Below are 13,250 nucleotides of genomic sequence, written 5' to 3'. Positions count from 1 at the left end.
AAAGACCACAAAGAATTCTTTTTTCCAATTCTCTTGACAAATGTTTGCTGATTCCGATGATCTTAAGTACTTGTGTAAGCCGACTACCTTCTACCCTTCCTTGTGTCTGGTCACGTCCTAACCTGTAACGGAACATCGCTCGGTCTTTTCCGTTAAACTTCGTTTTTTTCCTCGACTTGACAAAAAAGGCCCTGCCATGTTCCAAATGTACAATCGCAAGCTGACATTTCCCCATAGCATCCGACAGCGCCATCTCGCTCCTTCCTTTTTACGCAATCTACTCACACAAATGTAAAGTACATATTGAACAATTTTGGTACGTAACAAAGAGCTAGTTTTTAAATCGACAGTTCCGGGGGGGGGGGGGGGGGGGGGGCATTAAAAAATGTAATGTACATATTGAACAATGTTGGTACGTAACGAAGAGCTAGTTTTTAAATCGACAGTTCCGGGAGGGGGGGGGGTAATTAAAAAGTTGTTTTTTATTTAAAAAGCATGAAACGAACTACGCTGTATAACCTTAGGACATGACAACAATGGGGGGGATCAAAGTATTCAAGTTAGCTGCCAAAGTCATATTTAGTGACTAAAACACTTTTACAGTACATGAAAATCACTACTGACAATATCCATACATCTTGCAGTTTTTTCTTGCAATTTTGTCAATCAAAATTCCTCCACTTACATAGAAACAATGGTAGAAACATCAATAATTCATTTAGCGAAACTTTACATAATTTTTTCACACAGTTCGATTGGATGTCGCTTTTTTCACTCACAGATTTATTTTTCTTCATTTTCAGACATTCCAGAATTTTATTCACGATTCAGAATTAAAAAGTTTTCAGGTCCTAGTAGTGAACAGTGAATGTCCCTTAACTTCATAACCACGAGGATACAAGTCAGTCAAGTACCAAATCTTTACAGACTGACAACGCTTGAAATTCAGATCAACAATGATAATAACTTAGACGGAATGTTCAAGCATTAGTCACTTAGACGGAACATTCAACTGTTAATCACTTAAACGAAATATTCAACCGTTAGTCACTTAGACGGAATATTCAACCATTAATCACTTAAACGAAATATTCAACCGTTAGTCACTTAGACGGAATATTCAACCATTAATCACTTAAAGAAATATTCAACCATTAATCACCTAGATGTAACATTCAACCATCAATCACTTAGAAGGAATAGTCAACTGTTAGTCACTTAGACGGAATATTCAACCATTATTCACTTAGATGGAATATTCAACCATCAATCACTTAGACGGACAAGATTGCTACACGTAGCCATGTCCCCCACTGCCGCAAAAAAAGTTGAAGCAAAAAAGTCCCATAACTCCTGTAAGATTTGTCGAATCAAAATGACGGCGCAATATGATCAACTACATATGGTGACTAACAATCCTACAAAATTTGAATGAAATCCGGTGAGCGGTTTCGGAGGAGTTGCGTCCACAAAGTGTTCCTATAGTGTAGCATGTACAAATTCAACAAAGTCTCATAACTTCTGTAAAAATTGTCGAATCGAAATGGCGGCGTAATATGATCAACTACACATGGTGACTAACAATCCTACAAAATATGAACAAAATCCTTTGAGCGGTTTCTGAGGAGTTGCGTCCACAGTGAAGTGGGGTGAACGGACGGATGGATGGACACACAGACACTGGTATTTCTATGTCCCTTTCCGCGTTGCAGTGGGGGACAATTAGATCTAAATCTGAATTTTTTTATGTAAAATATGTGTTGTTATGATAGTTTTGTGTGTAATTTAGTAAAATTAAAACTAAGGCGTTGAAGATTTTATCAAAATAAAGATTTCAGTTCTATTGAATATATAGCATTATAGAGGAATCAATTTTTGTACCGAAAGACAATAATGAAATTTTGCTTCATTCGGAGCCTCTGAATGGGTTTTTCTAAAACAAATATCAAAAGTTTATAATCCTTATTTTTTTCTTTCACTAAAACCATAAATTACAATTTTACAACAAAAATTTCCAACACCAAAATGATAGCTACACTGTACATGTACTGTTGCATTACAGTGTCTTAGGCTATGAAAAAAAAAATTAAGGCGACCTAATAATACGCAAATGATGTTAAATTCTGACATTTCGTTTTGATTGAATTTTTAGATAAAGTGGAATTTCATTGTACAGTTCTTTATTTTAATCTAAATCAGTGATAAACTGATACTGATTGTAAATATTATGTGAAGTCTGTCATTTTCAAAAGGAGGCAAAGTATTTAAATAGAACTTTAAGTGGACAAATTCATGTACTTCTCCTAATCTTTGCCTGCACCTGCAGTCAAAATTCACTACTTTTAAAAATTGATATGGACAACCCAGCATAAAAACAAAAATTATTTGCAAACTGTTTCTGCTTTAAAAGGACGATAAAAATTACCTGGTAAACAGTTACCTTCACCACCATAAACAAGTAGAAATTCCTTAACTTTACCACAGTACACAAAAAAATGTTCCTTAAATTCTATAATTCAAAAATTAATGGCACTTCTATGGAACTTCATATGACAAATTTCAATTTTAGGAGTTAAAGACAGTATGCATCACTTTATTAAAAAAAAAAATAAGTCAAATAGGCCTATCTACAAATGTTGAAGTGTTATAATGTGTGAGAATGTTTCTTTTGAGTTGTCAGTCTCATAAAACAAAATGTCAAACAACATGTCTCTCCGGATTCTGACGTTAGATGAAACTGGAGAGCAGTCAGACATATTCATTGAATATCAGATGTTTTAGTCGTCTACTTCTAATCCTCTTCCTCATCGACATCCATACCCTCCATCTTAGATTTGTTTTTTCTTCTCTGTTTCACGCTCGACTCTTCATTCCCCATGTCAACTATCAAAACAAGAAACATACCATATAAGGAGCAGAAGTGCAGTGACTTATATCCAGCACCCTTCGTGTGGTAAATGGGGATGGGATAGCAGTATCTCAACTTGGTAGTTTTGTTAGAAGAATGTCTGCTGAATGAAAAAGGTGATGATAATGAAAAGAGATCAATCTCATAACAAGAATACAGTAACAATATTAAGATTAGGGCAAACACGGACCCCTGGACACACAGGAGGTGGGATCGGGTGCCTAGGAGGGATAAGCATCCCCTGCTAACTGGTCATACCCGCTGTGAGCATTACTTGATAAGGTAAAAGGAAGTAATCTGTATAGTCAAAATGAGTACAAAATCCCAAAGTGGGTCCCAATCTGACTAAAACTTTTCCCTTCCCTAAGGTGGATTACTACAACAAAACTTCTTATGAGGTGCTTTAACAAGCTATTTGGTGCTCAGATCCATCTTCACAATCCCGGGGTAGTTAGGGAGGGCTTCAATGACTAGTAGAAAACCTCAAAAAAATAAACCCAAAAACATTAATGATCACCTGAGCATATGCAGTTTTTAGAGTTTAGAAATCATTGTGTTACCTGAGTGCTTTTATACTTATTTATGTTATATACCAAATTTAGTTGAAATTGATTCAGCCGTTCCAGAGAGGAAACTGAAAATGCTGAAAAATTAACAACTGATGCACGGCAGACGTCTAACTACGACGGGCGTAAACAGATAGCGATGGGTCACGGCAGACGACTAACTACGACGGGCGTAAACAGATAGCAATGGGTCACGGCAGACGACTAACTACGACGGGCGTAAACAGATAGCGATGGGTCACGGCAGACGTCTAACTACGACGGGCGTAAACAGATAGCGATGGGTCACCTTTACCCTTGGAGTTGTTATACAGTTATTTAATGAAACAGTTTTAGTGGACCCTCATATATCCTGTTGCTAGATATCAAGATGCAACAGGACAATTGAATTGGACCCTCAGATATCCAGTTGCCAGATATCCTGATGCAACAGGACAATTAAATTGGACCCTCAAATATCCGGTTGTCAGATATCCCAATGCAACAGGACAATTAAATTGGACCCTCAGATATCCGGTTGCCAGATATCCCGATGCAACAGGACAATCAAATTTGACTCTCAAATATCCAGTAGCCAGATATCCCGATGCAACAGGACAATTAAATTGCATCCTCAGCTATCTGGATGCTACAGGACAGTTACAGTGGACCCTCAGATATCTGGTTGCCAGATATCCTGATGCAACAGGACAATTAAATTGGACTCTCAGGTATCTGGTTGCCAGATATCCCAATGCAACAGGACAATTAAATTGGACCCTCAGATATCCGGTAGCCAGATATCCCAATGTTACAGGACAGTTACAGTGGATATCCAGACACCAGATATTGCTGGACAGATATTTTATCTACTGATCGTAACGGCATTAAATCGCTAGTTCTCACAAGTAATCAGAAAGTCCACACAACACCTGTAATACATCATGTTTACCATCATTTGCCTCCCCTGCTTCCCCTTTCTGTTGATGTTTTAGCCTTTTTAAGACTTTCCTCTTCCTTTTTCCACTAACTTTGATTCTGGCACTCTTTGTATGGACTCTGTAACGAAGATAATATGAGGATAAAACACTCACAAAGCACGGTAGGCTGCGACGATGTACGGTCCATGAAGACTTCATGGAAATGGAGACCAAACATATCTATAAGTAAAAACTCGGACGTTTTTCATCATTTAATTTTCATATTTATCCAAAAAGGCCATTTAAGGATGTATGCTACACCAGAGAAATTTGATATGGATGAAAAGTGGAGGATAAACAATATTTTGAGATTGAAAACTTTCAAATTTACTTTTTATTATTTAGTCAAAAAATGCAGTTTTAGTAGAAAGCAATCTGAAAAAAATTAAAACCCCTGCTGGTATCTGCAGTTCAGCAGTCGACGTGTTAACCCACTGAGCTACTCAGCTAGGCAATGAATTTTCAAAAGAATAGACAAATTTTGCTGATATTTATATTTTCATCCATGTTTTAAAAGGAAGTCGGCCATTATCACGATGTAGAGTAACTCCTTAACATTATGTCAGTGAGTTTTTGCTATCAATGGTACAACCAGGACAGTCCTTCTGTCCCTCAGTGAGCGTAATATACCAGTATATAGTGCATCATGTAATTCTGTCACTCAGTGAGCGTAATATACCAGTATATAGTGCATCATGTAATTCTGTCACTCAGTGAGCGTAATATACCAGTATATAGTGCATCATGTAATTATTCTGTCACTCAGTGAGCGTAATATACCAGTATATAGTGCATCATGTCATTCTGTCACTCAGTGAGCGTAATATACCAGTATATAGTCCATCATGTCATTCTGTCACTCAGTGAGCGTAATATACCAGTATATAGTGCATCATGTCATTCTGTCACTCAGTGAGCGTAATATACCAGTATATAGTGCATCATGTCATTCTGTCACTCAGTGAGCGTAATATACCAGTATATAGTGCATCATGTCATTCTGTCACTCAGTGAGCGTAATATACCAGTATATAGTGCATCATGTAATTATTCTTTACACTGGGCTCCATCTCAATTAAACAAATACACACATACCACAACAGGTGACATTTATTATTTAACATTTCAGGACTTTGTAACCACTTGCTTTCTGACATAATTGTAGCATATACATAATAAATCTTTATTAACACAACTCAGCTGCTTATTATCCTTTAATCACTCACAAAATACAACAAAAGCGAGGAACAAACAACATGCAAAGACAATTAAAGACCTAAAACGAAAAGGTAGACATTGTAGGTATTTTATGAGCTTTACATTCTTTAAAGTTAATATGTCGTCCTTTCCCATTAAAATGGAACCATTTCATTCATTGCTGTTCGTTTAAATGTTAACACTTTTTTGTAAACATTTCACCCTAATACATGAAGGTGAAAATAATGTTCTATTTTTCCCAGGTCGTTTAATCTCAGCCAATAGGAGAGCATGAAACTATTCCATTATACAATAAAAAAAATTATATCAAAGATAAAGTTAAGTATTAACACACTGATGTTCTACATATGATACACACAAGTTTGCATAAGGCCTAAAAAAAATAATGTTGTGTTTCCGATCAACCCCTTGAAATTTTTAAGGGTCGGTAGCAGAGCTCCAGATAAGGTGCGTATGAGTGTAAATACGCATTAGATTTTACCAAATACGCATTTAAGTTGAAAATCATGCACACAATAATGCATTAGCGAATGTAAATACACTCTACACTCCCAAAGTAATGCGTATTTGCGATACATGTAGTATGATATAAATATGAATTATCTATTCATATGAATTGAGGTTAGTCCAGGGATTGATCATACATGATATTTAGTGCTATGAAATACGTTTTGATGACAATCACAATTTTGAAAAATTGGAAGAGTTAACTTAAAACACTATGATATAGACCTACTTGTTATACTTTCTTTCTTAAAGAGTTAGTGTGTGGTCGAAAGCACAGAAAAAAAAACTTGTATTATCGATCGTGGACGAATGATATACAGAATTGGATCATAATCATATGACTGAGTGTCTGACATATTCATATTTAATGCATCAATGATAAATATCAAATTCCCAATGACAATGAAAAGTTTTAACAAAAAAACTACAAAGGATTTCCCCCATAAATAACTGGAGTGGCCTTTTAGTATAAACTTTAAGTTAAAGTTTAACGGAAGAAGTATCGTTTATCTGGTGACATCTTCTGTGCAAAAGAGCAAAGATAATCAGTAAATTAACAAAATACTCTTTCGAATTTTTCTGAAAAGCAAAATACTCCTTGATTTGAAAATCAGGGGGTAAATACTCTTTGTGGTAAAAAATTACCTGGAGCTCTGTCGGTAGGTAGGGATTTTTATTTATTATTTTTTTTTGTGACCATAAAATTCGAAGTATTTTCAACTTTTATATGAAGATCCCTGGGGATTATCATAAATATTCCTATGTACCCGTGTTAAATCCATGAAAACATCTATTTATTTACTTGTAGCTGCAAGATCGCATTTTCCACGTTGCACATTAAACAGAACGCGTCGTGTTGCCATGTCTAAACAATGACAAACGAAAGTATCCACTGTGCATACTCACGCATATATAATTAAATCAGCGGTTTCTACTTTCCAGCGAATTCTAAAAATAAACACTGGATATTTTTAGCGCTGTTTTATTTCAGGACGCAAAAAAGATCGAGGGACTTGGTTTTTTATTTTCTTATGAAAAAGACAGTCAGTAGGTTAATAAATTATTTTTTTCCCAAGATTAGCAATAAAAACTTTTGGGTCGGGGGGTGTGAAGGACAGTCGGTCGGGTGACCGGAAACACAACATTTTTTTTTTTTACGCCTAACCATATTAAACAAACAAATCTGTATTTGATTTGAAGCAACATGTCTCTGACATTTGAAAACTTTGAGAAGACTTAGAATAATACTGTTTACTTTAACAAATTGGAATCAAAGGAGGCTTTTGGAGAAATTTTGTAAAAAGATTGTTTAGCATGAAACATACAGAAAAATTTTTCTTCGAAACCTATTTTACACAAAAACTTGTTTTTACATAAATATACTTTACACAAGAAATTTTCTTTGCAAAAATACTTTATACAAGAAATTTACTTTACATAGAAACTTCACTTTACACAAGAAACTTACTTTACATAGGAACTTTACTTTACTCAAGAATTTAATTTACATATAGAAACTTTACTTTACACAGGAAATTTACTTTACATAGAAACTTTACTTTACATAGAAACTTTACTTTACACTAGAAATTTACTTTACATAAAAACTTTACTTTGCATGGGAGTTTCTGTTATATTATGCTATGGTATGCAGTGTTTTCCATTCATTTCATTTGAACAGGCCCATTTAGAATTGTAACAGGCCAGGGGGGGGGGGGGGGGGGTATGGAAATTTTGGAAAATTAGACGCAAAATCCTGCATTCTGAGGCATTTCAGGGGGCAAAATGACCCTTGTTCATATGCCACTTTTTAACCTACATTTTTAAATATATACCAAAGGGTTGAACATTTTTACCTCAGACAAATTAGTCACAGTGGTGATAAATACACACCTTTGCGATGTTTTGACTGGAAGAAATCATGTAATGTATTCGTTCGACGCTTCATTATTTTTCACTGCCATGTGCTTCTCACGCGCAAGGTGAGAGTTTAAAATATCGTCCAATCAAAATCGCCGTTTCAAAAAGCTCTCGATAAAAACATAAACAAGGAAGAAATATGAAAGATATTTATAGCCAACCAATTGCTACCGCATACATTCTTTGCAAAGATCGATCATGTAAATCAACATCACTGAAATTGACAACATATTATTTTTTGATTTTTTATATTTGAACCGGCCAGAAAATCGTTTGAAACGGTCAATTTGGCCGGCGGCCGGTTCTTAGGGAAAACACTGGGTATGTATTACTATGATCTGCAAATGACACAAAGACAATCTGACTTTTAAAAAAAAATGTTGAAATATATTATTCTCTAATGCCAATGGCCGCTAAAAATCTTGTGAATTTACTTTACAATTAATCAGTGGACATGATAATAAAGGAGGGGATTACTGAGAATAAAAAGGAAGGAGAAAAGGGCAAAGGATGGAGACAGGGTTGGCAAAAAAGTGGTCAATATGAGTATTGACCGGGCTGGTGGTCAATACTGGTTAAAACCAGTCAATACTGGTTAATACTGGTTGATTGAAGATTATTTGGTCATTATAGTCTGTGTTAATTATTTCAAATGTTTAAGTGACCATTATGGTAAATAATGTAATTCATAACATGCACTATCAATGTATAATATACTTATAAGTCATAATATTAAATAAATAATGTACAAATGACTCTGTTGAATTGGGGAAGATGTAAAAGTTCCTGTTTAAATTCCTTAGTTTAACAAGAACTACCTGTAAGTATTGTTTCATCAATCTTCATTTTAACTGTTGAATAAACATTTGAGGGGGTGGGTTGGTGATGTTTTATAACAATAGCAGGCACACTAATTATCTCTGGTCCCAGTCTATGCTTATTGACACCTGTCAACTCTGCTTCCTGTGCTCAGGTAATGTCCAGCTACCTTTTATTCTTAATCTGTCCACTCCAGGTACATGTATTAAGAGGTCTATCTCCAATCGTCAAGCTATGCTATAGAACTGTGACCCTTTGATAGGTACTGAACATATTTGGCTCAGTTTCAGCAAACCAAATATATTAAACTTATGAAATTACATTTGATTATCTAATGAAAAATATTAATCAACAATTGATCCATATAATGAAAAGACTTAATTTATCTTTATCTTTGCAAGAAATGTACAAAAATAGGAAAATAGACAGTTTAAATCACAATTGACCACTTGGGGAGTATTGACCAGGACAGTTATAACCACTGGTTAAAACCGGGGGCAGCTTTAACTGCCCAACCCTGGATGGAGAGAAGGGGAAGGAAGGAGTAAACAGACAAGAGTGAGGCAGGTGAAGGAAGACAGGAGTAAGTGTGTGTGTGTGTGGGGGGGGGGGGGGTGAACCCCATCCCTCCTTTAGTATCTATCCCCCCTTGATTGTGAATCGAACCACTCACTTGACATGCTTTTTCTGTTTCTCACTTAAGAACTCTGTATCAGGGATGTTCTTCACAGCTCGCCTCTCTTGTTTCTTTTTCACAGCTGCTGCATTTTGTTTTGCCTTGCTTTTTACCAATCTACTTTTTTTGGTCTATAAATAAAAATAAATATGAGAATTCATCTTAAAGCCACCTTTAGAGGTTATTGTATCACACTACCATAGAACCGTCACATTGTAAACCACAGCCAGGGTTAAAAATCATATTAAATAGATCTACAGTCGAGGTGTTGTTGTTTTGTTTTTTCTCGTGATGAGAAATGATTTGCCATTATCAAATTATTCTCCAAAGAATATAGTGAGTTCTTTATTTTACAATGCCCGTAAATAGTTCACAGGAATTCCTTAAATCAAACACTGAATGTTTTAAACAACCGTACGGCGTACCTTCCATGTGGGCTTCATTTCAAACAAGAAATGGGAAGAGCGTTATAAAATTCTGAAACTTTAGTAGATAAAAGTATTCCGAGTTGATAATTGTTGGGGGGGGGGGGGGGGGTGACTATTGAATTGAACATTTCGCAATGCGATTATATATTATCACATCTGATTTGACTACATACATGTTTTCTACTTCTAAAATTGAGTCTTCTTGCACGTGGTAATTTAGCTGCAGAACCCACAGGAGCGGATCGAAGATCTGATTTTAATCAGATTGGTCGTTTGTAATGATTGTAATGGTTGTCTGTATGATTGATTTATAAGGAAATATCCATTCGTCAGTCATCTGTTTAGGCCTATTTCCTTCTCTATTTAGATAAATTTCCTTCTCTATCTGCCTAGATCTATTTTCCCCTGTCTACCTAGATCTGTTTCCTTCTCTGTCTGTCTAGATCAATTTTTTTCTCTGTCTGTCTGGATCTATTCCTTCTCTATCTGTCTAGATTTATTACTTCTTTGTCTGTCTAGATCTATTTTTTTCTGTCTGTACATGTATAGATCTATTTTTTTCTCTGCCTGCCTAGATCTATTCATTCTCTATCTGTCTAGGTCTATTTCCTTCTTTGTCTAGATATCTTTCCTTCTCTATCTGCCAATATATATTTTTCCCTGTCTGCCTAGATCTATTTCCTTCTCTGTCTGCCTAGATTTATTTATTTTCTGTTTGTCTAGATCTATTTCCTTTTCTATATGTCTAGATCTATTTCCTTCTCCATCTATCTAAATCTATTTCCTTCTCTATCTGTCAAAATCTATTTCCTTCTCTATCTGCCTCGATCTACTCCTTCTCTGTCTGTCTAGATCTATTTTCTTCTCTGTCTGTCTAGATGTATTTCCTTCTCTATCTGTCTAGATCTATTTCCTTCTCCATCTGTCTAAATCTATTTCCTTCTCTATCTGTCAAAATCTATTTCCTTCTCTATCTGCCTAGATCTACTCCTTCTCTGTCTGTCTAGATCTATTTCCTTCTCTGTCTGTCTAGATGTATTTCCTTCTCTATCTGTCTAGATGTATTTCCTTCTCTGTCTGCCTAGATCTACTCCTTCTCTGTCTGTGTAGATCTATTTCCTTCTCTGTCTGTGTAGATCTATTTCCTTCTCTGTCTGCCTAGATCTATTTCCTTCTCTGTCTGTGTAGATCTATTCCTTCTCTGTATAGATCTATTTTTTCACTGTCTGTCTAGATCTATTTTTTCTCTGTTTGTCTAGATCTATTTCCTTCTCTGTCTGCCTAGATTTATTTCTTTTCTGTCTGCCTAGATCTATTTCATTCTCTGTCTACCTAGATTTATTTCTTTTCTGTCTACCTAGATTTATTTCTTTTCTGTCTGCCTAGATCTATTTCATTCTCTGTCTACCTAGATTTATTTCTTTTCTGTCTGCCTAGATCTATTTCATTCTCGATCTGTCTAGATTTATTTCCTTCTCTGTCTGTCTAGATCTCTTTCCTTCTCTGTCTGTCTAGATATATTCCTTCTCTGCCTTTTCTATATATTTAGATTTCCTTTTCGGATGGTCTACATGGATTTCTTTTCCTATCAATGTGTAGATTTATTTCCTTTTTCTGTTATACATAATAGAATATGTTTAAACTATTTCCTATTCTTGTTTGTCCAGATCTACAAATATTTTACTTTTTTATATATATTCGTATAGATAGATTTCCTTTTCCCATAGAACTCATTAACTATAGTTCAGCTATTTTCATTTAAATCTATAAAGCATGACGTCACAGGGGATCTAACAGACCAAGAACGGCGGTATTTTGAAATTGTATTGAGCACCAAATCAGTTTTTAAAAGTGAAATAAAGAAAAGAATTACAGGGTGGGTTTTTTTACAGTCTCGCAAATGACTTTTTTACTTTTGTTGTTGTTGTTTGGGGTTTTTTTTTGGGGGGGGGGGGGTTGGCTTTTGTTTGTTTTTAATTTTTTGTTTGTTTGTTTTTGTTTTTACAGCCTCAAAAATTTTATATTCTCTCACTATCTAAAATTACAACCTAGAGATTGGAACTTAAATGGGTATTGCCTCTTCTTGTTAGACTCAAATGAAGTTTCTTTGGGGAGATTTTCTTGATCAATTGTCCTATATCTCTGTCCAACCTTTCAGGTCATCTGATTTAGATATCAAACCATATTTTGATAACAATTATAAACATGGAATTTACGTCAATATTTTCAAATCAAACACGAGAAAGACCCACCCCTTGTAGAATATGACAAAGTTCAAATAACAAGACATTCCTCTTGGGGGGGATTGAGAGAATGATGTCATTGTATGTAACAATTACAGATATGCTAAGGAGGGTACATTACTGAATTGACACAGGTCGTCAGAGTGACGAAAAGGTGGTCCAAATCGGACATCTAGTTCAAATATGACCTGCTGAGAGCTCAGTATCAACTGAAATGAAAGCGATCACGTTTTGTCTAAATGACAAGTATGTAGGTCATAAAGGGTGTGTTTAAAGTGCAGAATATTGATATAGAATTTATATGGATTTATTTAGGCCAACAGAGGATCCAAGATTTTACGAATGTATTGGGGTGTCTGAAATATCTTAACAAGGAAAACAAATATATCTAAGAAAAATTATAGTACTGGAAAATGCCAAATCAGATGACACACTCTGGGGTCATAATACCAGGGATCCGAAAGCCAAAGAATTTCGCGAGATTTGATACTGTAAGTTTTCGCACCCTGTCCCTCCCCTAAATCCACATATGTGGAACATCTTTAACAATCAATATTGTTTTTCTCTGTCCCGTGGTTAATATGATTATTTAGTTACAAGACTCAGTGAATTTCGTATTCTTAGATAACATAATCATCATATTGACCTTAACAATTGCCAGTAATTGTTTTTCTCTATGATTGAAGAAATTCAAAACATCGCAGTCGAATATGAGAGCCTACGAAATGATACTTATTCGGCCATCTTTGTATACGGTTAGAGTGCAAAACCTAGTGGAAAGTGATTAGAGACGCGAGTGTTATTATTATTATTATTATATCACTGAATAAATTAAAACATTGATATCGTCCACTGAAGCTTACCGAACAATGAATGGTCGGCCATGTTTGTATACCCCTCGAAAGTTAAATCTGAGACCCGAGTTCCCATTGGATGATTTAAACAAAACCATTCCTATCGATTAGGGTTTTACCAATTTATGATGGTCCAATGTTGTATAATTCAG

General features: G+C 35.3%; 1 protein-coding gene across 1 annotated transcript; it reads right to left on the bottom strand.

Moving 5' to 3' along the window:
* Positions 1-2,577: 2,577 nt before the first annotated feature.
* LOC125678849 (uncharacterized) lies at positions 2,578-10,047 on the bottom strand. The gene is made up of 4 exons (XM_048917579.2): positions 9,999-10,047; positions 9,571-9,704; positions 4,406-4,512; positions 2,578-2,883 (listed from the first exon to the last, which is right to left on the bottom strand). Exons 1-4 carry the CDS (start codon positions 10,014-10,016, stop codon positions 2,792-2,794), a joined length of 351 nt encoding a protein of 116 aa, XP_048773536.1. The 5' UTR covers positions 10,017-10,047; the 3' UTR covers positions 2,578-2,791.
* Between the last annotated feature and the right edge of the window lie 3,203 nt (positions 10,048-13,250).

Source organism: Ostrea edulis, chromosome 2, assembly GCF_947568905.1.
Source record: "Ostrea edulis chromosome 2, xbOstEdul1.1, whole genome shotgun sequence".
In the NCBI taxonomy this organism is placed as follows: Eukaryota; Metazoa; Mollusca; class Bivalvia; order Ostreida; family Ostreidae; genus Ostrea; species Ostrea edulis.
The sequence above is the reverse complement of the archived record's forward strand: the minus strand, read 5'-3'. Positions and strand labels throughout refer to the sequence as shown.

Bases quoted from the DNA above. Each gene is read 5' to 3' on its own strand.
- LOC125678849 (XM_048917579.2), bottom strand. The intron at 4,513-9,570 runs GTGAGTGGTTCG...TCTTCGTTACAG, and splicing joins AAACAGAAAAAGCATGTCAA to AGTCCATACAAAGAGTGCCA. The intron at 2,884-4,405 runs GTAAACATGATG...TTGTTTTGATAG, and splicing joins AGCAGGGGAGGCAAATGATG to TTGACATGGGGAATGAAGAG.